Consider the following 26,754-nt stretch of genomic DNA (forward strand, 5'->3'; position numbering starts at 1 on the left):
GGGAGTCATTCATTCCCTTGAGCTCTTTGCTCCAGAAAGACCCATTGCTTTCTGGCCCCTGAGCCTGGGTGTCTGCTGTCCCCTGGTGGCCATTTGTGGGGAAGCATTGTGGATACCTGGTGATCCCATCTTGCCACACTTTAAATGATAGAACTGAGAGTTTTTCAGGGGTCCAGCCTGGCTATCTGGCTCTAGGGAGCACTCCATCCAAGCAGTGGGACCTCATATGAGATATCTTTTGAGGCTGGCACCCCAGCCCATCCAGAGGGCAAGGCCCTCTCACAGGGACCCGTCTCCTCTGCCCAGGTCCTAATGTGGTACTGCAGCATTACTGTGTCAGCTTCAACTGGGTCAAGCTCGGGGAGCACCCGGAGCAGACTCTGTGGATCGAGAACCAGTCGGACTGCCAGGCTCACTTCCAGTTCGACATCGACTGCCAGGAGAGTGTCTTCAGCATCAGGCCTGCCTTTGGAACGCTGGCAGGCAAGACCCGTACGACCCTGCACTGTGCCTTCCAGCCCACTCACCCTATCCTCTGTTTCCGGAGGGTGGCCTGTCTCATCCACCACCAGGTGAGTGATGGGGAAGGGACCAAGATGTGGGGAGGAGGCCCTGAGACTCAGAGATGAAGGCAAGGTTTGGTGGGCAATCTCCTCTTTGCAGAACGTCTAAGGGATCTGGCTGGGTCCTCTCCCAGACGCTTTAGAACATCTGCCATGGCTTAGGGGCGGGGCATAGCCAGGGTGCGTGAAAACTCATGGGTCCAGGTGGGTTTGCCAAGTTCTCCTCCACTGCCGCCGGCCATCGGCTCTGCTGCTTTTGACGTCACTGCGGCCAGTCAGTGAGCTGGGAGGGGGGAGCTTTAGACATCATCTCACTGAGTGTGCAGGAGGGAAGATCTCTGAAGCTAGAAACTCAACCCCCGTGGGCATGTGATGTGCAGTATCTGGACAGAGTAACACAATTGAGGCTGGAATGTAGCCTAGGATGCCCCATTACCTGGGCTCTGGGCTTAACCCCTCTACCTGGGGAAGGGGTTCTTTGCCCAGTTCTCACAAGTGCAGCCTGAGCTCTGGGAGGCCTTGGAGTGAAGAGACAGGACAGATGAGGTTTTCGGCCATTTCTCCCATGGGTGGGGCTAAATGCTGGGTCTGATAGGCTCCGAGTTGTCACTGGTTGTCAGGAGAATGCCCAGGAATCATGGGTAGTGGGAGAATGGCAACAGCTGAGCATTCTACCTCTAGGTCTAGGCTGCTCTCCCCTTGGCCTGAGCCACTATCTCCTCAACTAGCAGGCAGCCCTCAGGATGTTGCCCTGATGGCGATCCCTCAGCCTCTGCTCCCAACTCTCCTCTGTCTGGCCGTTACCTACCCTTGCCTGACCACCTGCCCTGGGTTCTGTCTTGCATGGACAAATGTCACAGGACCCACTGTTTCTGGACATGATTGGGACCTGCCATTCAGACAATACCAAGCCAGCTATCCTGAGGCCTCAGCACCTCACCTGGTACCGGACACACCTGGCCCGGGGTCTGACCCTCTACCCTCCTGACATCTTGGCTGCCATGTTAAAGGAGAAAAGGCTGGATCGGGATGAGAACGGGGCCCTCATGTTGCCCATTGAGGTATGTGAGGTGCCAGACATTCCAGCCCCACACAGAGGCAGAGGCAGGCTCTTCTCTCCAGGATCCCGGTCCCTCCCTAGCAAGCCTGTGCCCTACACTACCGTAGCTGGGGATGACCTGCATGGAGCACTTGAAGTCTTTTCTGGAAAGGAGGGAACCAAAGAAAGCCAGCAGCAAGAAGAATGACATTTGAACCCTGTCCCAGTCTCTCCCTCTGCAGGATCTGGAGGACTTATCAGACCAAAAGTACCCTGATATCCCCCCCATGACGGAGTACTTTTTTGATGGCACCAGGGACCTGGCTATCTTCCCCCCGGCGGTCTGTCTAGAGCCTATTGATGTGGACTTTGGTGCCTGTCCTGGGCCTGAGGCCCCCAACCCTGTTCCCCTGTGCCTGAGGAACTATACCAAAGGCAAGATCACCGTGGTCTGGACTCGCAGATCTGACTGCCCTTTCTGGGTGACCCCAGTCACTAGTGACGTCCCCCCACTCAAGTCCATAGCCCTGCGTCTGCACTTCCAGCCACCCTCCCCCAACTGCCTCTACGCTGTGGAGCTAGAAGCCTTCGCCGTTTATAAGGTGTGTGCATACAGACCGATACAGACCGAAACAACCGTGGCAGTCAGGTCTCTCCCTAGAGCCTGAAGGGCAAAGTCTGCTCACAAGAGTGACCGGTAGCTCCCAGCCGCTTCTGTTTTTTTCCTTAGCTGGACAGTGCCCTCTTCTGGTTTTATCCTCCCGGCTTATGGTCTGACTTGGCCCTTCTGAGTCTCACTTCTGTATGGTCTCTCTACCTCCCCTTCCCCAGGGAAGAACTCAGCTGAGGTCAAGCACTTTGGGAAAAATGTAGTGTCTGGGGGGAGCTCTTTGGGGGTGTCAGGTAGGGTCCCTGGCTACTAGTCCTTAAAGAAGGTACCCAAAGCAAAAAAATTGCTTTTATTTTGTAGTTTGTGGGGTTTTGTTGTTGTTGTTGTTTTGTTTTCTGTATTTTGTTTTGTTTTTCAAGACAGGGTTTCTTTCACTACACAGCCAGGATTAGCCTCAACTCCTTGTAATCTTTCCGCTTCAGCCTCCCAATTCTGAGATTACAGATGCAAACTCGCAACTTGGTCAAAGCATGGTAATGGGTTTTTTGTTTTTGTAGAGAAGATCTTGTCCAGTGTAGGCTAGTCTTGAATTTGCTGCATAGTCAGGACAGTCTTGAACTCCTGGTCTTTATGCCTTTGTTTTCTGAGCACTGAAATTGCAGAGACGAAATACCACCCTCAGTTAATTTTGTGCTGGGGGCCAAACCTAGGGCTCGAAGCATACTACACAAGAACTCTACCAATAGCTCTACCAACTTAACTCTACCCTTGGTTTTCTCTCTCTCTCTCTCTCTCTCTCTCTCTCTCTCTCTCTCTCTCTCTCTCTCTCTTTCTCCCCCTCCCTCCCTCTCTCCCTTCTCTTCGTTCTCTTCGTTCTCTTCTTTCTTTTCTTTCTTTCTTTCTTTCTTTCTTTCTTTCTTTCTTTCTTTCTTTCTTTCTTTCTTTCTTTCTTTCTTTCTTAAGACAGGGTCTCACTGTGTAGCCTCAGTCAGCCTGGAACTCCCTATATGCCACTATGTGGACCCAGACAAAGTAGAATCTTTAACTGTTCTATTCTCATATATTAGCAGGGATATGGGAGACAGGTAGAAATATGATGCTAACTTCTGCTGGCCAGTTCTGAGCACGCCAGATTATAGGCTCTAGCCTTGTGCTGACCCATAAGACAGGCAGGCACCAGCCAGTCATACGTGACCAGTGAACACCTGAAATGAAGTGACCCGGGTAGAGAATATGTGCTGTGAGTATAAGTGTACCCAGGTTCCAAAGGCTGAGTATGGAAACGGTGTAAAACATCTCATGAATAGCCTTCATAATGATTGCATGCTGAGGTTTGCAGATTGGAGTTTTGGAACTATTGAGTTAAGTAAAATATATTATTGAAATTTCACTTTTTACAGAATGTGGCCACTGAAACATTTAAAATTGCGTTTTAAGCCAAAACCTGTGACTCACGTTATGCTGCCATTGGCCAGTGCTGCACGTTCTGGGTTCTTTCCTATAGGACAAACTTGCTTTAGCTTCTCACCCACTCTCCTCCTTCAGAGGCCCCAGGAGCAGAGGGAGGGATTCTGCACATCTGTCCTAGGCAGTCTCCCTCAAACCCTCCTCTCTTATGCCCATTATAAGATGCCTGCAGTACAGGGCTAGGGAGGGGCAAGGTGGCTGTCTTCTAGGGTCAGTCCCTGGACTCTGAATTTCCTCGTGGGCTGGCCTCTGCAGGTCCTTCAGTGCTACAGCAATATTGAAGAGGACTGCACAGTGGTCCCGTCCTGGTGTCTGAAGGTTCGGGCTCGAGGCCACAGCTATTACCCTGCCTTAGAGCACCACATCCCCCAATATTCCCTGGATGCCCCCAAGGTGAGCATGGCCCCAACACTAGCCAGAGCAAGATGAAGGAGAGGCCTCAGCCTGCACTGCCCTGTCTCTCTTTCTAAGGGCCTCAGTGATACATCTCCATGTCTTTCCTGGCTATCCTAGGGATCTAGGCCGGTGACCAGCTTGTTCTTGGATCATGTGCGTCCCAGCATAAGAACAGCCTAGAGTGTGGGCATCAGCGCTTCCCCCTCCATCTGGGACCCATACTACTCTCCAACGCCTTCCTTTGTTGGGTGCCTGCTGGCTCCCAAGCCCTAGGATGGACCCTGGGGATGAATAAACCCAAAGCATGATCCCTGTCACCTTTCTAAGGGTCAGAACTCCCAGACCTCTTCCCTAGGTCCTTGGAGGTCTTGTCTGTCCTGGGACAGAGGATGACACAAGGGCTAAAATGTGCATGGCTTGGGGCCAAGTCCCCAGAATCCAATTTTACTTTTCCTTCCCAGATTGCCTCTATGGTCATTTTTTTTTCACTAGTCATTTTGTTATTGGGAAGGTATCACTTTGAGACAATGACTTGACACAATCCCATCTCCTCCACCAGCTGCACTTCTGCTCTCTCATCCCAAGTCTATGCACCCTTGATAGCCATCCCAAGGTCAGGCCTTCCTAAAATGAAGCTCTCCCTGACACTCTGAGTGTCTGCACTTGGCCCCTTGGCCCCTTGGCAGCTCCCCTCAGTGTGACCTGATGCCTGTCTACAGTGAAGTGGCAGTCTGTGTTGCTTCTGCCCTGACTCACATAAACTTGTTGGTACAACTGGTTGGGAACTTGGACCAGAGATTATAGTAGGCCTTGCGTTGTGTAGCCTGTCTAGTTTTTAGCCTAGTTCTGGCCAAATCCAAAATGGCCAAGAAGTGTTTAGGAGCTGGAACTATTGGGGCTAGACACCATGTGACATCTGAGTGACAATCATCTCAAAAGATGCCAGACTTCTGAACCAGGATGTCTGATTCTCTAAAAAGTAACTGGAAGACACTACTAAAACCTAACCTCACCTCTAACCTCAAGGACAGAGGCCTGACTTTCCCCGGGACCTGGGACTACCACATCCCTATGTCTGAAGGTCTTTGGTGGTAGGCTGTGGCCTCCCTTAATTTCCAGGAAGTCTTTGCTGGCTGGTCTGTATGCAGAGATCTTGGCTCTCCTTGGAGACAGCATTATCCAACCTGAGTGGCCCCCAAACATGTACCTAGAGATGGAGATCTGAGAAGGGATCCCTTTCCCCCTTATTCTCCCCCAACTCCCAGACGTTCCCAGCAGTGTCTTCTGGAAAACCCTCCTACCGAAGTCTGTTTCTGGTCAACAAAGGCTCCATGCTGTTGACCTTCAGTCTGGCCCCCAATAGCAGCGTGGACGTCACCCTGAAGCCCTCCTCGGGTCTCATCGCTCCTGGAGCCCACCAGGTCCTCCTCATCAGCACATACCCCAAGGGCACCACATGGAAGCAGCACATTTTCTACCTGAACTTCAACTTTTATCCTCAGTATCTCAAGGTAGGAGGCAGGGATAGAGAAACTGGGTCTTTACTGGGTCTTTAGGCCACAATCTGGCACTGGTTCTTTTCTTTTCTTTCTTTCTTTTTTTTTTAAAAAATCTTTTTTTTAAAGGTTTATTTATTATTATATGTAAGTACACAATAGCTGTCTTCAGACACACCAGAAGAGGGCATCAGATCTCATTACGGATGGTTGTGAGCCACCATGTGGTTGCTGGGATTTGAACTCAGAACCTTTGGAAGAGCAGTCAGTGCTCTTAACCGCTGAGCCATCTCTCCAGCCCACTTGTTCTTTTCAAAACCACATTTTTAGGGTCAACATATGGTGGGATGGGGTTGGGGAACATTCCTTTAATAAGGAGGAATGGTAGGGAGGGAGCCCTGGGCTCTGTCCCGGACAACCCAGCTGCCTCTCAGTGAGTTGTCTGCTTCATGGAGTTTGGGGCTAGGAAAAAAAGCTGCAAAGACTCCGGACTCACATCTGAAGTAGCAGAGGGTGTCCTGCAGCCAGCGCAGGGGCAGGAATGGATGGTTAGACCCAGATCTGACCCCATGAAAAACTGACATAACCTTTCTCAGTTGGTTCAAAGTTTGTTTGTGTTTTTATGACAACATATCTACCAGGGGGTGGTGGCACACTCAGAAGACAGAGGCAGGTGATCTCTGTGAGTTTGAGGCTAGCCAGGTCTACATTGCGAGTTCCAGGGCAGTCAGAGCTGCACAGGGAAACTCTTGTCTTGAAAAACAAAACAAAACAAAACAACAAAAAAGAAGACAATATATCACTATAGAGCCCTGACTCTTGGTCTTAGACTCAAGGCAATCCTCCTGCCTCACCTACTCTAGTTTCCAGCACACCTAGCTCTGGGTTCTTTCTAATCTACCTTTGAGAGACGCTGCTATGTCTAAGCTGGAAGACAGCTTTGACTGCCTCCTCTCAAGTGTGAAAATCTGTATAGCTGCTTCCTAAAAGTGGAGGGAGAGCCAGGGGGTCATGGCATTGTCCTCCCTCCCCCTCCTTCCCTCCTCCCCCTCCGTCCCTCCCCCCTCTGACTCAGGAAGTGAGCATGCAGAGCAGAGAGGAGCCACTGGAGCTGAAGCTGGATACCTTCAAAAGCATCTTCTTTAAGCCTACATGGGTGGGCTGCTCCTCCACCAGCAACTTTACCTTTCACAACCCTTCACGGCTGCCCTTGCAGTTCGAGTGGAGAGTCTCCCAGCAGCACCAAAAGATGCTGGCTGTCCAGCCCTCCAGGGGTATCATCCACCCTAATGAGAACATCGTGAGTGCCTGGGCTCATTGCCAAGGGTAGATAAGAGGGCACCCGTCACCTTTACTTTTACCCGTCCTGCCAGTACTGTGGGCTATAATGGGCACCTACCTAAACCATCTGTAGTCACCTTCCCTAGCCTGTGAGTGGGTTCTAACCACACCTTCCTCACCTGCATCTTACAGGGAATTGAGACCTAGGGGAAAGAGTATTTAAAAGATCAAGATTAGGGGTGCAGAGTTGGGACTGAAGGCAACATTAGTGATGCTAGTGCCCAGGAAATGTCTAAACTTCACCATTCAGGATACCCAAGCAACAAGATTCCTGGCAGGTAGTTTGAGTCAGCTGGGTAGGGGCCAAATGGGTGACTCTCTCTCAGGAAGGGGAGAGAAAGGAGACACCCAGAGGTCTCGGGTCAATACAAAAGGGGGACCCTGTTGTCACTAAAATAACAGACTTTGTCCCTGTTCTGAGGTAGGACAGACTCATAGCAGTAACTACCAATATATGGTTCCCATAAATACCCTGGGATCAGGAGAAAGTTGCCCAGGGCAGCACACAGATGTAGAAATCCACTTGAGTTCTGGACCCAGTCTCTGGACACCAGGTTTCTGACCCTGGTTCAGAGATTCCACTTCTCTGAGGCTCCAGTTTCTATTAAAATGAGTCTGGAAAATACCACTACATCCCTGCTGTGGAGCTATAGAATGAAGGGGCTTCTGGAGATGAGATTATATGGTGTGTGCAAAGTTCCATAAGCAGGCAGATGCGAGAGTGGTGTAAGCGTTTATAACAGGACCTCCCCCAGCTGGTGTGTGTGTGTGTGTGTATGTGTGTGTGTGTGTGTCCTGGACACACACATGCAAGAAAGAGCCGTCTCTGTGACCCAGACACTAACGTGGATCTTCAGTCCTTTGGAGGAGACCAAGTACCTGTTCCGAGTGGGGATATGGGTCTGGGAAGCCAGACAATCACAAAAGACCAAGCCCCAAGCCACCGTGCACTACAGGATCCGGCTGGTGGGCATGGGTGTTACTGGATGCCTCTCTGTGAGTAGCAGCCCTGTTGGGGGAGGAGCCAGGACCGTGGTGGGAGGGAAAGTGGCAGGCACCCAGCCCTGAGGAGGCAGGCGGACAAGGTGGAGGACACTATTCAGATCCTTGCACACAACCTCAGATCTGCTTTTCCTTGGGGAATGGTCTGAGGACTAGGGGTTGGGGGCACACCCAGAAGCTAGCTGGCTGTGATCTCAGGCAAACCCAAAGGAGCTGGACTTTGGGAACGTACTGGTGAACAGCCAGGAGGTCAAGCCTTTGGTACTTCTGAATGACGGCAACTGCACCCTCTATTACCGCCTGGTCCTGGAGCAGCACGGGCCCAAGGGCCTCAAGAGTGACCCCTGTGGTACGGTACTGAGGTCTGCACTGGGTCTGGGGCCAGGGAGGGGCGTGTGCATGTGTCTGTATGTCTGTGTGTGTGTGCTTAAGATAGATGGCCTGTACATGCAATGGTTCAGACAAGACAGCTGAAAACCTAGCACTTCCACCTTTTAACTGTGGCAATGCCAGTGACCTCAAGATGCGTGGCTCTTTCTGCCCTGGCCTGCTCTGCCACCCGGGAGTGCTGTGGTGACCCAGGGGAGGGTTTACCTGAGGAGGACATCTCTGCCCAGATACTACTGATGACCCCTGCATCACCATCCCTTCCCCCTCCCCCCCAACACCCCAGCTCTAGAATTCGATCACTCGGAAGGGACTATGCCGCCTCATTCCCAGGATACCATCTATCTGACTGCCCGTCCAAAACTCCGTGCCAAGTATTCCTGGACCATTAGCTACATCCTCCTGTCCCAAAGAGGTGCGTGGGGACTCGGTAGAGATTCAGTGCCTGCCAGGGGAGAAGGGGAGAGGTGAATTGCGAGATGCAGAGCTGGAGGCACAGGCAGCGAGAGCAGGGTCCACGGTGCCTTCGGGATCTGACAGGTGTCATCTGTCCTTGTGATGTCTACATATGTGTCATGCTAGCGAATGTGCTGCCTCCTGTCAGAATCTCAGGCAAATCCCCAGTATAGTTCCAGCTCTCTCCTCCACAAGATGGAGTTGCTATTTCCCCCCATGCCAACGTTGGGATTGAATCCGGGCTCTCCCACACTTACTGGCAGTGTGGGCCTAGCTGGCTGCTTCACCTAAACATGCCTCAGCTTCACCATCATTAAAAGGGAGATGGTCACAGACTATAGGCTACACACACACACACACACATGAAATAGCATATGCTACCATAATGATAGATATTGAAAGCAAGACGCTAAGTGAGGGCCTAGAGAGATGGCTCAGAGGTTAAGGGCACTGACTGCTCTTTTGAAAGTCCTGAGTTCAAAGCCCAGCAACCACATGGTGGCTCGCAACCATCCCTAACAAGATCTGACTCCCTCTTCTGGAGTATCTGAAGACAGCGACAGTGTACTTACATATAATAAATCTTGAGAGAGAGAGAGAGAGAGAGAGAGAGAGAGAGAGAGAGAGAGATGCTAAGTGAAAGAAGCCAATCAGAAAAAGCCAAGCAACCAAGTGTCCAAAACATTCAGAAAAAATAAAACATACAGGTGGAGACTAGATTAGTGGTCACTGGGAGGCGGGTGTGTGTGTGTGTGTGTGTGTGTGTGTGTGTGTGTGTGTGTGTGTTTGCGAGCGCGCATGGGTCAGTAGATGGGAAGATGTTTACTAGTTGGTACTGAGTTTTGGGGGCAGACAATGGGAACTTCTTAAAATTAGTGGTGGTGGTCGCATGGCATCTGTGACTATGTAAGGCCTATTCAGTTTCAATTGTCTGTGTTAAAAGAGTGTTTTTACAGTCTTTGAATCATGCTGTACTGCAATGAGTTTGAAAATAGTGGTGTAAGTTAAATGCCAGGATCTACATTAAAACAGGACAGTGCCCAGCACATAGAAAGTCTTAGACAGAAACTGGCTGCCCCTGAAAATACGCTCAAGATTGAAACTCAGCCACTGTTTCTGAGCAGGGTTTGCGCCTAGCCCCATGGGAGCTGAGCTCCCTGCTCTCTCCGACAGTCCCTCCCCCAGATCACACGGACAGCAAGACACAGGAGCTGTGCCACGTCTCCCTGGCGGCTGTGTACCCTTTGCTCTCCATCCTGGATATCTGTTCCATGGGCAGCGCTGAGGGCATCACTCGCAAGCACCTGTGGCACCTCTTCTCCCTGGACGCACTCAATAGTTACTTGTCACGGGACCCAACTGCCAAGGAGCTCACGTACAAGGTGCCCACCCGGCACAGGTAAGTCAGGCTTGGGGGCAGGGCAACGAACACTGGATGTTCACAAACCATCTACGCCCCAAAGCCAGGCCTTTCCCAAGGAGCTGAGTCTGAGGAGGGAGGCTCTAAATTCTTAGAGGAAGACAAGGATTGACTTCAGGGTCAAGGCATTATCTCACTCACCCCGGGTTCCACATTTTTCACTTTGTGCCTGGGGGATGGGCATCCTGGGTTAGAGTCCTGAGTTGTCTCCGGCTCTAACTGAGCCGTTTCTCCACTTCACACAGCATGAGCCGTACACCCCCCGTTTTCACTCCTCTGAAGCTGGACTTCAATTTTGGAGCAGCACCGCACAATGCCCCACCTTCAGTGGTACTCCTCGTACTGAAGAACAGCGGGCTGGTGCCCTTGGACTGGTATGGCTACGCAGCAGCAAGGGGGTGGGGTGATGCTACAGGGGTCTAGGGACAGAGCCCTAAATGCCAGGAGTCGGGAACAGCCATTTCCCGGGTCTTCCTGGAAAACCCACATGTGGTCTGCGGAGGTGGGTCTCTCACTGACAGGGTAAGAAGGCTGGGAGGAGACTGTGATTGCCTGCAGCACTCAGGAGATGGGATTGGCTGCAGCTAAGTTCTGGGCAATGTGCAATTCCTGGAAACTGGTCACAGCCATATCAGACCCAGGCTCTGAATGCTACAGACCCAGATGCTATGTTTCTCGAGCTTTCAATTCTTGATCTTTACAGTGGCCCTGTGAGAAAGACCTCTCCTGTTAAAAAGACAGGGCCTGGGGGTCAAGGGACTACGAGCTCAGGCAAAGCCCCCATAGCTTACACAGCTGTTAGAAGCAGATCTAGGTTCAATTCCAGATGTGCCAGCTCCAGAAAGCCTACACTAGTCAGTCAGCAAGAAGGCTTTAAGTTGCTTCTGCATATCAGGGCCGCCTAGGCCCCACACCGCTCTGCTTCCTGACAGACTGCAATTCAGGGACTGGGGTCAAATGGAGGCAAGTATAGGTTAGATTATCATGGAGGACAGACATCTGCTGCCGCAGAGGATCCTACCACTGGAGGGCATGCTTGAGCAAAACTGCTGTGCTGCTGAAGGGTGAGTGGAAGCTGGCCACAAAAAAAAAAAAACAGTCACCTCATAGGCCACAGGAAGCCAGGCTTAAGGCCCTGAACCTGCCAAGCCATTGTCCTGTTGTCCTGCCCTCTCATCAGGGCCCAGAATGCATGCCCAGCAAGCCACCCATTTCCGTGCCAGGTTTGTTTAAGTTCCCAGTGTGAACACAGGTAGAGTAAATGTCTGTTTATGGACTTTCAGTTCTGGGTCAAGGCCCAACCTGCCTGGTGGGTGCTGGGAAGCTGTGTGTGTCTGTGTGTGTGTGTGTGTGTGTGTGAGAGAGAGAGAGAGAGAGAGAGAGAGAGAGAGAGAGAAGCAGGGGCATCTGTGGTAGGAACCTGCTGGCCTGGGCAGGTTGCACTGACAGGTACACAAGGCTATCCCCAAACGCTAACATTTCTCTGCTGAGCTCATAAAGAGTAGAGGGAACCAGGACGAATGGTGTAAGGAGGGTGAGGAGTCGGGTTTGAGATGGCAGGAGGTAGGATGAAGGGTGGTCCCGGGTCTGGGAGGGGGTCAGAGAGCCGTGAAGCTGCCTTCTCCCCTCAGCCCTTCTCCTCCTGACACCGCTGCTCTGTTTGACCCAAGCATATGGGTCAAACCTTACATTCAAGTGGACAGCCTCAGAGACATCAAATATACCGCTTAGTACCACTTGTTCACTAATGCCGGTTTTATTTCATTGGCTGCATTTCTCCTGGGCGCTCTCTAAAAGCAAGCTGCAGGCTGGTCCTCAAAATAGAACTATAGACCAGGCTGTCCCTACTCCCCCTGCCCTCCTGGGTAACAGGACCCCAGAGTAGAACAGCCTCCCAGGTTGGTAAAGGAGGAAGGTGTGACACTTTTGGCAGGGTAATGGTGAGATCAAAAAGACTTTCTGGAGGGCCGAGTGTGTGGTGTTTCAGGAGATAGAGTGCTTTCCTGAGTGCATATACAGAGCCCTGGGTTCAATCCCTAGCATGGTTAAAAGGAGAAGAGGAGGAGGAGGAGGAGGAGGAGAAGGGGGAAGAGGGAGGAGGAGGAAATTTTTTTTGAAGAAAGCAAGAAAATGAGGGCCTCAAATACATCTGGAGGTCCAGGCAAGGGCAGGGCACAAAGGGCCGAGAATCTTCTTCCAAAGAGTTTGAAGTCGTTAGGGGACTCATGGCATGTGAGGTGCAGAGGGGACAAAGGCCCAGTTAACATTCCATGACCTGTCACTCTGATCTCCAGGGAATGGTGGTTCAGGAAGGTGCTGTTGTCCTCCAGATTGGGGGGGCGAGGGGAGCATGCACATTAGAATAAGTCAGGGCACAGGCAGTGGGATGCTTTCACCAGGAGACCAGTTGAGTTACAGGTGTGTAAAGGAGATGCAGAAACTTCCCAGAGATTCCTGAGATAGCAAGAGCCACTCAGCCACTGGCCAGCATCCCCCATATAACACGAGAGACACAGCGCTCAGCTGCAGGAGGCCAGTCCATGCAGCTGATGGGGGAAGAGCCAGAACACCCCCCCCCCCCAGCCTCAGCCTCATAGCCACTGCTGGGGTGGCCAGAGCTTGGGAGCATGCCCCACTCTCAGCATTTGCACCACACACAGACAGCTGGGCGCTTTGCAGAGTGATTCCATCTAGAATGTGAGCCGCGAAGGAAGAACACACATGGTAGAGTACATATAGATCTAGTGCATCCTTTTTATCAGTTGCATGATATTCTGCAACAGAAAGGGATTTAAGTTATTAGGCTACTCCTTTATTGGAAGATTTTTGTTCCCAATAAAAGGAAGAAAAAATATTTTTGGGGGTTTTTTTTGCCACCACAAAGAAAATTTTGTATATGGATGTATATAAGATAAGATAAAAGTCTGCAGGACTGAGGAGATGGTTTGATGGGTGCAGTAGTTTGTGTGACAGTGGCCCCATAGGCTTTAGAGCCTGGCACCATGAGGAGGTGTGGCCTTATTGGAGTAGGTGTGGCCTTGCTGGAGGAAGTGAGTCACTGTGGTGGTAGGCTTTGAAGTCTCCTATGCTCAAGCTAGGCCATAGTGGGGCAGTCACTAGTGCTGCCTGCCTGCAGATCTCCATAGAGAGAGCTCTCAGCTCCTTCTCCAGGATGGCACCATGCTTCTCACCATGACGATCGTGATGTTTGCCTTTATGAGAGTTGTCATGGTCACGGTGTCTCTTCACAGGAATAGAAACCCTAACAGTTACGGTGGGCCAAAGGCTTTGCTGCGTAAGCATAAGACCCTGGGTTTGGAGTCCCAGAGCTGTGTAAGGCCTGTTACACACAGTTGCACATGTCTGCAATGCCAGTGTTGCTGTGGCAAGGTGGGAAGTGGAGACAGTCATTCCCAGCATCTTGTGGGCCAGCTAGTCTGGCACCCGCAGTGGTAAACGAACCCTGTCTCAAACAAGACAGAAGGCAAGGGCCGACACCAGAGCTGCCCTCTGACCACATGCATGCTATGCCACCTCTGCAGCCAGGCTTGCACATGTGTGCACATTCATCATACACACACACACAAACACACACACACACACACACACACACACACACACACACAGAGAGAGAGAGACTTTTTGGATATTTAGAATGTGTCGGTATATTTTCATCACACGGGCAGATCCCTGAAAGTAGGGCTTCAGGACCAAAGGACACATATGTGTTTTATCTTAGCAGATGTTGTCAAGTTCTTTCCAAAAGCCAGCAGGACTTGCCTCTTCCTCTGTGTGTGATACTGTCTGCTCTTTCTGAACTTTATCACCACTCTATGCATCCATTTTTCAAATTTCCTATGTGAGGGGAACAAAGACAAGCTCCCCCTGTGAGTTTGGGGTGCTGTCCCCTGATTCCTGTGAGGCTTGTTGGCTCCTTTGGCTTCCATTTCTGGGTGTCCTGTCTTCAGTCGTTGGCCCTGTTTGCTGCTGGGGCCAAGTCCTTCCCATCTCTCTGAGAGGGAGTTCCATTGAATGGTGGACTTGGGACCCTTTCTCCCTTCTTTTTAATTTTGCCAGCTGGTTGGGGGACAATATCTACTTTTCTATAGTGTGAGGCTTTGTGAGGGTGCTCTTAAAACTCCTGCTTACTTCAAGGTCACCGGTCCTCTGGGTACCTGTTCTCCACCCTGTGTCCAAGCAGGAGGTGTTCAACACCCTCCTTCTGAGGGGTCTCTGGGTGACATTACCAGCCAGCATTCCCAGGACTTGCAAATGGCCCCTTCCTGAGAGCTTGTGAAGGAAAGATGAGTGGCCAGTCCTAAGTGACTCACACAGCTCTAAGTGACACACACATATAAGTGACACCCTTGGCTCCCAGGGCCTAAGACAGAGCCCCGCTCTTCTGTTTTCTTTATTCTTTCTGGATCTTCTTGTGTCTTTGTTTTTGTTTATTTCTTTAACGACAGTGTCTTATCATTATTCTATTGCTCTGGTGAAATAGCAAGTCCGAAACAGCTATTATAAAAAGAAGCATTTAACTGGGCACTTGCTTACAGTTTCAGAGGGTTAGTCCATGATCATCCTGGTGGGGAGCAGATGGCCATGATGCTGGAGTAGCTAAGAGCTCACATCCTGACTTGCTGGCAGCAGGCAGGGAAGGAGTGAGACTGGGCCTGGCACTGGCTTTTGAAACCTTAAAACCCACCCAAAGAGACATACTTCCTCCAACATGGCCACACCCCCTCCAACATGGCCACGCCCCTTAGTCCTTCCCAAACCATTCCACTAACTCAGGATCAAGCATTCAAACCTATGAGGGGCCATCCTCAGTCAAATCACCACACAGGATCTCATTGTTTAACCCTGGCTAGTCTGTAACCCACTCTGTAGCCCGAATTGACCTTCACTTTCTGCTGTCGTCCTGCCCAGTCACCTGAGTACTACTATTACAGGTATGAGCCACCACGCTGGCGGATCCTATGTTTGGGGACATTTATGAAAGGAAAATGTCCCTGGCTGCAATTGCTCACCAGAACATGGGTCAAATGTGGTGAAGGCCTCTACGTGTGCCCATCTTTCCAACTGGCCTATCCTTTGCTTGGCTTCACTCCTCTTGTTTGCCTTCTCCAGGTCTTTCCTCTTTCCAAGTGACCAGCAGCTGGACCTGGATCTGTGGACAGAGCAAGCTGACCTCAGCAGCGCTGAGCTCCACCAAATGCGTGCAGAGGACAACTGTCTCTTCTCCATCAACCCCAAGACTGGAAGCCTGAACCCTGGGCAGGAGCAGATGGTGGAGTTCAAATACAGGTGCTCCTGCACCCCTACTACGCCCTTCCTCCCAAGAGGTCCCTAGTCCTGGGTTTTCTCTGTATGACTCTGGGGTACCCTGGGCAATGCCCACCCTGCAGGGAGCCATCTCCTGCAGGGAAGGTCCACATCATTTCTGCCTCATCCTAACTCAGAGGTGGCTGTCCGGCTCAAAGCCACATTTGTTTTCCCACTCAATGAAGATTCTAGAACTCACTGTCTAACTTGTCTCCTCCCTCGAAGACACCTGTTTGTTGGCACCGATCGCCTCTCTGTGCTCTTCAAGGTGTCCCATGGACGGGAGATCCTGGTGAGACCTCACGCCCAAGTCCTGCTGGGCACAGGAGCTTTTGCATATCCAAGAGAGACACTTGGAGTGGTGGCCCCCTGGGAACCTGGGGCTTGTGTCTCTGTTGGGTATCCATATCTCACAGGGCAGCAAAGCACCCATGGGCTCTTTATCTACAGCTACACTTCATCGGAGTGACTGTGAGGCTGGAGCAGAAGTATGTGCACTTCACCTCTACCATCCACCAGTTCATTCCTGTCCCCATCGGTGACTCATTGCCCCCACGCCAGGTGAGTGGTCTGTGTGTCTGTCCCCGAGAGGTCTAAGTATTGATCTCTGTGTGTCTGTGTCAGTCCTCACAGGGTGGCAGACACTACCCCACATGGGACAATGGGGAGATGTAAGGACCATGCTCCATTCCCATGCAGAAGTATTTTCCCCCATTAGCTCAAGGTTCTTCCAACTTCTTGACCACAGACCACACTAAGAATATATCGTATATCATTTGTGCTTCACTGCGGTGTTTACATATACAGTCGGCCAGACTTACTGTGAATCTGTACGTAGTCTCTTACATACGGAGTACACAGTATCTCTTTTTATTTTATCCTGCCCTGTGCATGCTAGTTAGGACCCACTTGGCTCATCTAGATCTGTTTGCTAAGAGGTCTCAGCCACAGGTTGCAAATCATTGCTCTCAGACAAGTTCATCTTTTCAGGGAGCAGAGGACAGGGATGGGAATCTTTAGAACCTGCACGCTTTTCTTTCTTTTGTGTGTATGTGTGTATACACGTGTTGCAAGATATTTCCTATCCATTCACATTGAAGCAGTGAGAAGCCAGTGATTGGAGGGGAGAGAGGAGGAGGAGCTAAGAGAAGAGAGGGGGGAGGAGGAGAGGGAGGCTCTCGGTGGACCAGATCAAACTAGATGAGTGAGCAGGGAAGGAGACATAAATATCCAGATGGCTTCAGACGTATTTCTGGTGTTTTGGAGACGTTAGAAATATTGGGGTAAGATCTTAGCATTCTAAATTGGCTTTATGAAATTGGGAGTTTCTTATACATAAATATATTTGGTTAACTATTCAAGTTTAAGAGTCATGCTTTACCGGACACTTGGAAGGAGTGGCAAAGAGGCCTGGCGGGGCAGTACTTTTTTAATTAATTCCTGCTACATACATGTTTTTGTGTGTACGTACATAATCATGTACACGTGTGTATATGTTTATGTATGTGTGTATGTGCATGTATGCTTGTGTGTGTGGGTGTGTACAGTTGGTGTGCACATGTTGGTGTGCATGTGTGCACATATATGTACATGTTTGTATGTGCACATATATGTACATGTTTGTGTGTGTTTATGTACATGTAGGCCAGAGTTGGGCATCAACATTTTTTTAATCATCCTTGACCAATCAGTCTAGCCGATCTGTGAGTTTCAGGAAGAGACTGATTGAGGAGAGTATACCCATGTTAATCTGGCCTCCACATGCATGTGCAAACGTGTGTATATACACACACGTGTGTGAGAGCGTATGTGAAAGAGAGAGGCAGGGAGAGGGTTCTTACAGCTCTGAGGGCTGGGAAGTCCAAGATGAAGTCCAGGCAAAGGCCGTGATTTGATAGTATCCGGTACATGCTTGCACTCCTGGCTTATACACCATGCCTTCTCCATGTGTGTCCGTGCAGTAGAGAAGGCTAACAGGTTTCCTTAGGCCTGTGTGAATCTCATTCTTGAAGTCTCCACACTTATGACCTAAGCACCTCCTAAAAGACCCCACCTCTTTATCTATATTTTCATTAACTCTTTGAGAATTTTCTATATACATTGCATAGTGTATTTGAGAATTTTCTATATACGTTGCATAGTGTATTTTCTATGCAGTGTATTTTCACCCGACATCTCTCACCTCTCCACCTCCTCCCAACTTCCTGGACTTCTTTTTTTTTTTTTAAGTCCATTTTGTGATGTCCATGTTGTCATGGGTGTGGTCCCATCTGAGGATCTTGGCCAGCCATCAGTGGCTCCTCAGGGGGGTTGGGGGAGTGAGGACAGTTTCTCAGATGAGGTTTGAGAACTGGACTAATTTCCAGGTGTAGAGATGCAAAGTTAGGGGGCAGTTTTATGTCATTTAGCACGATAATAGCAGCAGGTTCACCTCTGGGGCCTGCCTGTAGGATGTAAACCACACACACCAGACGTCCATTTGCTCCTGTGGAGAGGGCCCTAAATCTAATCAGAAAGTATTTGGTTGGCCCCAGAACATTCAAGTCATTATTGCAGCTGTGGATACATCTTTGCCTTGCTGGTTGTTACTATAGTTCACAGTTGAGCAACAGAGTTGATTCCTAACCCCCATCCCAACCCCCAAGCAGCCTATATTACAATCCTCTCACTGTGAGAGCTAGCCAGCAAAGAGGGAGCCTCCAGTCAGTACCAACTTGATTGGATTAGGTTTCAGCCTTTGGAACTGGGTACAGAGTGGATACAAACACTCTCCCTTCAGCACCAGACCTGGAGATCAGTGTGATGGGCCCGGCCAAGAAAGAGGAAAGGCCCAGGAACAAACCTAAGTGAATTCTTTGTTTCTCTCTGGTTTTAGTATTCTTTTCTCTTTTTTTTTCTAAGATTTATTTATTTCATTTATGAGTACACTGTGGCTGTCTTCAGACACACCAGAAGAGGGCATCAGATCCCATTACAGATGGTTGTGAGCCACCATGTGGTTGCTGGGTATTGAACCCGGGACCTCTGGACTTAACCACTGCTCTTAACCACTGCAGTCACTGCTCTTACCCACTGAACAATCTCTCCAGCCCTGGTTTTAGTATTCTTAGTTCTGCAAAGAAGTGTTAGACCAGAACAGATCTCCTTTTTTCCCCCAAGACATCCTTTGGAGGCAGTCTTCGGTATGTTCCTTCTGTACTCTCCTTAAAGAGAATTTTTTCTAATAACATGTGACGGTGTCTTCATGGTGGACTAGATTGAAAGTCTTGGGTGATAAAGGGTCTGAATGGTATATAGGCAGTTCCCCAAATCCCAGTGTGAAGGATACTTACACTAGGGTCTTTTATAAGCCTGACAAGTGTCAACTGAGAGCCAGCAAAGCAGGCTGCTGCTTTACAGGGTCGTTGATTATCCTAACGGGTTACAAGGGGAATATCCATGCGCTGAGTCATAGGGATGGGGCCAGGGGCTCAGAGACCTTCAGAGTTCTAGTGGGGATGGCCTACCCTCCCAAATGGACAGAGTCCTAGGCTGTCTGCTCTACAATTAACGATTTCCCCATCCCTACCCTTGCAGATTTATGAGCTATACAATGGTGGCTCTGTACCTGTGATATACGAGGTCCAGGTCAGCGTTCTGTCAAAGGTTCAAGAAAAAAATTTTGACCATCCTATTTTCTGCTGCCTGAACCCCAAAGGGGAGATTGAGCCGGGTACTACTGCTCGGATCCTGTGGGTCTTCTCGCCCATCGAGGCCAAGACCTACACAGTGAGCAGAGGCCTAGAGAATATGGGGGGTGAGGGGGGAGACTCAGAGCTGTGACTTCCTTGCTGCTGATTTCACCAGTTCCTTTCCCACCTCTGTGACTTCCCAGGTGGAGGTGCCCATACACATCATCGGATGGAACTCTGCTGTCATCTGCTTTCAAGGAGTGGGCTATGACCCCTACATCATGGGGGACACCGCCCCTTTCCACAGCATCTCTTCGTGGGACAGCAGTTCCATATCTTCTAGGCTGATGGTTCCTGGGCAGGTGGGAGAAAGGGAACTGGGGCAGCCAGAGGCAGTGAAGGGCCTTAGAGTCAAGGGTGGCCAGTACCAAGGGCTAGGGGCGCTGCGGAGCAGAGGAGATCAGTTAAGGAGGTAGAGGGAATTAGTCTGGCTCCAACTTCAAAGAGCACCAGCTCTGTAAGAGGCTTACCCTGTCACCTAATGCCTAGCATCCCTGCTCGGGACACTGAAATGGAAATCCACCCATTTCAGGTGACTTGATCCCAGCTTTCTCTGGGAGTATAGGGCTAAGGGATAATGCAAATTTTATAAAGAAATCATCCTATTCTAGGTACTGTCTGCATATGGAACAGTCCTCTCCTGGGTTCCAGTAGATTTTGCTCAAGATATTAGTGGTCACCAATACTACCTTTAGTCCATACATTGCTTATTGTCGAGAGATCTGGTCCATTCAGCTAGCCATCCGTCTGTTCAGCTACTCAAATATGCAATTTCCCATACACCCACTGAACCACACATCACTTATTAATCTATGCATTCATCTGTACAACTATCTACCCATGGACCCACGCACAATCACTACACTACATACTTTTTCCACTAGATCCCTAATTCAAGATGAACAGTCAAAGCACAATAGGCTTTGGGGTAAGGCTTTAGGGAGTTATCCTAACTCTGAATGTGAGAAGAATTTGGAAAACTTGCCTGTGCCCCCTGAACCTTATCAGTATACCCAGCACAAGAGAACAACTAGGCTTGCTGTAGAGGGCCAATGTAAAGGTCAGATGGGTGGACATCTCCTAACGTAATAATTGGCCGGTTGGAGCCGGCAGTGCTTCCATGGCTTCCTCTTCATGACCCCAAAGCTGATGCTATGTTGTCTTCTCCAACAGAATGTCTTCCTGTCCCAGTCTCACATCTCCCTGGGAAACATCCCGGTGCAGAGTAAGTGTAGCCGCCTGCTCTTTCTCAACAACATCTCCAAGAACGAGACAATTGTCTTCACCTGGCAGCCAAGGCCCCTAGACTTTGGAGAGGTGAGGGTCCACATCTGCTCCCAGAACCAGAACTTAGGGCTAGGCCCCAGCCTCATTCTGAACAGCCCCGTCTCACCCCATCATATCCTGTCCCACCCAGCCCAGCCTATCCGATCACATCCCGTCTTGCCCTATCTTACCCATACTATCCAATCCCATCCTCTCCTTCCCTGTGCCCTCCCACCCCATCCCATCCTGTCCTGTCCATTGCATCCTCATCTGGACCACCTTGCCTCATCCTATCCTCTGGCATCCTTCCTCCCAAACCCACAGGCTCTTTCCCTAAATCACCAGGTATCTGTGAGTCCCATGGAAGGAGAAGTGGGTCCTGAAGAGGGAGCCCCGATCCTAGTGACCCTGAAGGCCTCGGTTCACGCCAGCTTCTACAGCATAGACCTGATATGCAAGGTGAGGCCGGGCTACAGAGAAACACATGGGCCCGAGACACAGCTCCCAGTTAGCAGGACAGGGGAGGATTCTGAGGCCTCCAAACCCTCAGAGAAAGGCAGGAGCCAGCTAAGACCCTCCAGACCTAGGCCCTCTCTCGTCTTGTGCTGGGCCCAGGTATACCAGCAGGAACTCATGCGGCAGTATCACAAGGAGCTACAGGAATGGGATGAGGAGAAGGCTCGGCAGGAGGTGGAGTTCACCATCACAGATCGGAAAGTAAAGGTGAGAAAGACTGAGTGGACCTCGCATTCCCAGACCCCACTGGCTTTACCCGAGGAGACAGATGTGATGCCCTGAGATAGCCTTCCACGTGAAACTGGCCAACCTGCGCTTAGAGATTAGATTCTACTCACCAGACTTGGCGGGGAGGCTTCACAGCCGTCCTGAACCATCCAGTGTGAGCAGGGCTGGCTGGCAACTCCCTGTTCCACACAGGAGGGGTTCATGGGTGCCTGGCATGTGCCAAGCATTGAAAACACAAGGGAACAACACAGGGCTCACCACCTGATGAAGGGCATTGGCCAAGATCTGGAGAGAGCCTTAGATTTGATTTTTACTTTCAACCTTTGCTAAGTATGGGACCTACTCTCTTAATCCCTCGACTATAAAATGAGCATATCATAAACAAGGGATTTTCTTCAAGATAATCCGCAGGAGATGTGACAGGACTAGCCATGAGTTATTAATAGTGACCGAACAATGGGACTTCGCAGAATTTGCTCCCATTTCATATACATAATATGGGGTGGGGGTGGGGTTCAGTTATTTTTTTTTTAACAGAGTCAAACTCTTCTTGTCTTAGCCTCTTCAAAGTTCTGGGCATGGGGCCCTATAGCCAGTCACCAATAAATGTTTTGAAAAACGTCCTAGTGCTTGTGAACTCTCCACTTGGGAGTTACTGCTCTGAGCATTAGGATACACCACAGTGTGCCTATAGCTAAGCCCAGTCTCCAGCGGCCGCTTCTGAAACACAGGCCTGCTGTCTATCTGCAGGGAGACAAAATGGTAATCACAAAACATGCCTGCTCCTCGTTCCACCGCCTGCCAACCAACATGCACGGCTTTATCCCTCGGTCTTGCCTGCAGCCACCACACAGTGCACTCCCAGAGGGTCTGCTCTCCCTGATGCTTGGCCCTCTGTGGGTAGATCAGATCTACCGATCTGATTGGTAGAGCATCATCTAGGGGCGGCTTTCTAGCTGCTCTCAGAACTCAGGCCGTCCCCTTGTCTCTCTGATCCCAAAGACTCAGGGTCCCAAGGGGAAGCAACTCTGAGGCCAGCCTCCCTACATTTGACCGCCTTCCCCTCTCCATCCTTCACTTGACTGAGCAGATTTTCCTTGTCTCTTGCCAAGCGGCACTTACCTAGGGAAGGTTCTAGAAGAGGGTAGCACTGGGAGGTGGGGCAAAGCCAAGAGGGGAAGGCCAGGTCTGGTTATTCAGAGAGATGGAAAGGGACATGGCTGGGGCCGTCACGTCCTAAGCTGGACTCTCTCTTACAGAGGAGAGCACACTGTGCAGCCCGTGAACCGGCAAAGAAGTACAAGGTGAGCCGGAACGCCCCAGGACACCCTCAGGATACCTGAGAAGGTTCTCGCATGTCCCCAGAGATACCCCCAAGCCCTGAGCCAGCCTCCTAGATGGAAGGGAGGAAAACACCACTAGGTCCACAACCCTAAAGAGCTGGGCCGGGGGGGGACCCACTGACAGTGGGATTATAGTCGTCTAGCCTACCACCATGCCTCCGTCTTCCCAAAGACGCTGCCTCCCATCACAAACCAAGCATCTCCCAGCCGCCCCGCCACCTGGAACCTGAAGTTGGCAAAGAAGGAGACATCGTGGCCGTGTCCTCAACCCCCTGTGCCAGGCCTGCTCTGTCTAGGCCTCACCGCAAGGGCCCATGCCACCGATCACTACCTGGCCAACTTCTTCTCTGAGTTTCCCTGCCACTTCCTGTACCGGTGACCGCCTGGGGAGGCTCGGGCCACCTTCCTCTCCTCTTAGTCCCCCCCCCCATCACTCTGCAGAGCAGCAGATGTCCGCACTCAGCCTTTAGGAAGTAGGGTTGAAACTAGAACAGGCCCGATGAGAGTCATTGGGCACTCTGGGCCCACGGGATCACCATTACTGCTCAGGTCCTTTTGAAGAGAGTAACAGAGAGGCCCCTGAGGAACCCACCATGGCTTCCCATTGTCTCCTTCTGCCAACTTGGAGCCACTGGGTCCTGCTCTCACCTAAGAGTTGGGTGTGGCTCTCTGGGTACAGTAACTACATTCGGTTAAGACTGAGAGTGCACCTGACCTATTTATGCCCTTATGCCCCGGCACCCACCATCATGTCGTGTACCCCCATTGCCACAGCCTAGCAGTTTTCCAAGTTCACTCAGGATATCAATGTTCTGTCCCAGGGAACTGCCAAAAAAGAAACCCTCCAAGGAAGAGCCAAAATCGTCTCAGGAGGAACTGCCTGACATAGAGGGCCCTGTCTCTAGGCAGAAGAAGCAGCTTCTGGTTGACTGCCTCACCACCATCATCAGGTACCTACTGTTCCACGCATCTTCCTTCTCACTGTCCCATTTCTCCAGCTGCGCTAGCCCAAGTTTCAGAAGCCCTGGCACTTCTCTCCCTGAGGGAGAAAAAAAAAGAGAATTCCTTTGCAAGATCCCTTGACTGGGAGACACTTGGGACAGACCAGGTCTAATAGACCTGGTTAGGGAGGCCTTCAGGCCTGAATCCTGATTCCTATCACTTTCTGAGGCAGGCTTGAGGATGTCTACAGGAGACTTGCCCTTTATCTGGGTGGTTCTGGCACGCTGGCCCTGCCTGCATCCCATCCCGTTCACCTCTAAGGTGCCACAGGGCTCAAAGACGCCTTCCTTGTTCCAAGGACTGTACTCCCTGACTCAGCACTTGACAGTAAAAAACAGGAGCCAGAACTGTCTCCCGGCGGCAACAGGGAGACCAAAGTTGGCCTGGCTGTAGGCCCTTTCATTAGATTTCATCTTTCTTTGTTCCTGCCCAGGGGTCTGCTGGAAGACAAGAATTTCCATGACGCTGTGGACCAGAGCCTGGTGGAACAGGTGCCTTACTTCTGCCAGTTCTGGAACGAGCAGTCAGCCAGGTTCCTAGCCCAGAAGAGCAGCTTGTACTTAGTACCGATCCTGTCCCTGCCGTCCAGCTATGCGGACGGCAAGGGCAAAGAGCAAGAGGAGGACCTTTATGGGAAGATGGCAGGGGGCCAAGAGGATGACGAAGAGGAAGAGGAGGAGGAGGAGGCAGAAGAGGAAGAGGAGGAGATAGACGAGGAGATGAGCAAGGAGGAGGAAGACATAGACAAGGAGGCAAAGCTGACCTGGTCGGGGATAAAGGCCACCGAGCCCTCCCAGCAGTCTCTGCAGTGGCAATGGCAGCAGGACCTGAAAACCATAGTAAAGGAAGAGATGGAAAATGATGAGAAGGAAGCCATTGGGAGGTGAGCAGAGGGGACCTGCCGAGGAGCTGACACCGAGGCTGGCCCCGACTTGTGCGTGACTCTCTTCTTAACTCGGGTTCTAGTGGCAAACTCTTGGTGTAGTGCAAGATTTGGGTGGGGGGATTTTCAGAAGAGCAGAACCCAGCTTTGGGTAGTGTGTGGTTCCTTATTGATAGCGTTTACCAGCACAGCACCACGGGGCGTGCAGTGGTCGGCTTCAAAGTCTCTTCAGTGGACAATTAGGACCAGAGAACAAGTACCACTTCTTCTGATACCACTGTCCCCTGGGGCCTCTTTGGGGCGGGGGGGGGGGCATGCATTCTGTCCTTTTGGGATTCATTGGCCCCACATAGCTGCTTCTTGATCCTCCCATCCTCCAAACCTAGCTCTGGGATTGCAACTCCATCACCTAGGTTTGAACCTTAGCCACACACCTGGCACCCGTGAAGTCGCCACAGGATGCCCCCCACCCCAGAGTCTTCCATGGGAATCTGCATTTCCATGGAAATGCCTGCTGCATGGTACACTTGCACACAGCCACGTGGGGAGGTGACATGCAGGTCTGTAACCTTGGTCCTCCCTCCCAGGCTCCCGGCTTTCGCCAACCTGCAGGAAGCCATACTCGAGAACATGATCCAGAACATATTGGTAGAGGCGAGCCGTGGAGAGGTGGTGCTCACCTCGAGGCCCCGCATCATTGCCCTACCACCAGTCAGCATGCACAGGTCGGGGGGCGCTTGGGGTTACCCTCATTGGTCGGAGTAGTGAAAGCCAGGAGAGGCCTTCAGACGCGATGGTTGAAAGAAGCCTCACCCTCCTTCCTCCTCTCGGCTCTCTCTTTTGCAGGACAGACACCCTCTTGCAGATGTCACAAGGGGAAGTGCTCTGCTCTGGGATGCAGCATCCTGACTGTTTGCTGGTGTCAGCATCCAGCCCCTCTTACATGACTGCCTAAATTGCCCCTGGTCCCTTTTTTACTGTTCTGCAAGTAAACCATTTAGTTCCACACCCCCAATCTACCTGGATTTTATTTCCTCCTGCCTGGAGAAAGAAATATGTTTAGACATGTGGAAGGTGAGAGCTGTTGGTGCGGACCGCAGAGACCCATCCATTTAGAAATGGAAAGGTTCATTTCCTCCTGACAGGAGAGTTCTTTATACTTGCAGTGAGGTGTTGTTCTTAGCCTGGCCAGTGGAGGGCGCTTCAGGAGAGGCATAGCTGATCTTTGCTACAGTGTAACCTGGTTGGGAAAAAAAAGGATCCCTAGGCCTGGTGGGCTGAATAGGTGGCCATGGAAATGGAATCTTCCCACATGTATTCACCAGCACCTCCAGGGCCAAACTGGTTCCCCAACTATACTAACAGGTTAAAACGACCTGGGCAGTGGTGGCGCAAGCAAACTTTTAATCTCAGCACCCCAGGAGGCAGAGGCAAGCATATCTCTGTTGAGTCCAGCCTGGTCTACACCTAGTTGTAGGCCATCATAGCTACAAAAGGAAACCCCGGTCTCGAAACAAGCAAACAAGCCTGGCAGCGGTGGTGCACGCCTGTAATCCCAGCACTCTGGGAGGCAGAGGCAGGAGGATTTCTGAGTTGGAGGCCAGTCTGGTCTACAGAGTGAGTTCCAGGACAGCCAGGGCTATACAGAGAAGCCCTGTCTCGAAAAAAAACCAAACCCAAAAAACCAAAACAAACAAATAAGTAAAAAAAAAAAAAAAGGCACACCATAGAGGCCAGAATTATGATCTGGGTTCTCTTCAAAGGCTGCGATGTTACTAAATAACATTCATTACAAACCACTCCTGAGACCCAGAGATGGTCTGCCTTCGCTAGGCGTCCGCCTCTGTCTTCTCCCTAAGCCCTGCAGGGCAGCCTGTCTTCTGCTCCTCCCTGAGCGCAAAGCCAGGTGGGTGGAAAAGTGACATCTGGTGTTGTTCCAGAGGCGCTCCTGGTCCTGGCACCCTCCCCTGCACCCCTGTCCCTTTCCTCCCCCCTCCCCACCCTCCCCGCTGCCAAGGCCTCTTGCAAAGGCTGGCTCTGGGGGGGGGGGGAGGGAGACGGGGGCTCCGCCTCCATGAGTCAATATTTGCCCCGAGCAAACGGGCGCCTGGACAGGTGTATGTGTGTGTGTGTGTGTGTGTGTGTGTAGGGGCGGGGACTGAACTGGCAGTATAAGAGTGCTCTGAGCCCTGGCTCGGGCACAAGCTTCGGGCGTGGGCTGGGGACGAAGCCAAGCCTGGCTGGTTTGGGCGGAGGGGCAGGACCGCTGTGGCGGGTGGCCCG

At 51.2% G+C, this 26,754-nt stretch overlaps 1 protein-coding gene across 1 annotated transcript in view; it reads left to right on the forward strand.

Moving 5' to 3' along the window:
• Cfap65 (cilia and flagella associated protein 65) overlaps positions 1 to 25,426 on the forward strand; it is a 31,998-nt gene extending 6,572 nt beyond the window's left edge. The window contains exons 8-32 of the mRNA XM_052191821.1: positions 307 to 572; positions 1,424 to 1,624; positions 1,830 to 2,204; positions 3,935 to 4,072; positions 5,341 to 5,586; positions 6,647 to 6,871; positions 7,750 to 7,908; positions 8,113 to 8,263; positions 8,588 to 8,716; positions 9,931 to 10,156; positions 10,423 to 10,551; positions 15,308 to 15,484; positions 15,728 to 15,794; positions 15,953 to 16,063; positions 19,079 to 19,270; positions 19,377 to 19,535; positions 20,407 to 20,550; positions 20,845 to 20,958; positions 21,115 to 21,222; positions 22,503 to 22,547; positions 22,759 to 22,961; positions 23,408 to 23,536; positions 24,022 to 24,471; positions 25,059 to 25,196; positions 25,318 to 25,426. Coding sequence (XP_052047781.1) covers positions 307 to 572; positions 1,424 to 1,624; positions 1,830 to 2,204; positions 3,935 to 4,072; positions 5,341 to 5,586; positions 6,647 to 6,871; positions 7,750 to 7,908; positions 8,113 to 8,263; positions 8,588 to 8,716; positions 9,931 to 10,156; positions 10,423 to 10,551; positions 15,308 to 15,484; positions 15,728 to 15,794; positions 15,953 to 16,063; positions 19,079 to 19,270; positions 19,377 to 19,535; positions 20,407 to 20,550; positions 20,845 to 20,958; positions 21,115 to 21,222; positions 22,503 to 22,547; positions 22,759 to 22,961; positions 23,408 to 23,536; positions 24,022 to 24,471; positions 25,059 to 25,196; positions 25,318 to 25,426 — 4,391 coding nt within the window. The remainder of the gene's footprint in view (positions 1 to 306; positions 573 to 1,423; positions 1,625 to 1,829; positions 2,205 to 3,934; positions 4,073 to 5,340; positions 5,587 to 6,646; positions 6,872 to 7,749; positions 7,909 to 8,112; positions 8,264 to 8,587; positions 8,717 to 9,930; positions 10,157 to 10,422; positions 10,552 to 15,307; positions 15,485 to 15,727; positions 15,795 to 15,952; positions 16,064 to 19,078; positions 19,271 to 19,376; positions 19,536 to 20,406; positions 20,551 to 20,844; positions 20,959 to 21,114; positions 21,223 to 22,502; positions 22,548 to 22,758; positions 22,962 to 23,407; positions 23,537 to 24,021; positions 24,472 to 25,058; positions 25,197 to 25,317) is intronic.
• The last annotated feature ends 1,328 nt before the right edge of the window (positions 25,427 to 26,754 follow it).

This window comes from Apodemus sylvaticus, chromosome 9, assembly GCF_947179515.1.
Source record: "Apodemus sylvaticus chromosome 9, mApoSyl1.1, whole genome shotgun sequence".
NCBI lineage: Eukaryota > Metazoa > Chordata > Mammalia > Rodentia > Muridae > Apodemus > Apodemus sylvaticus.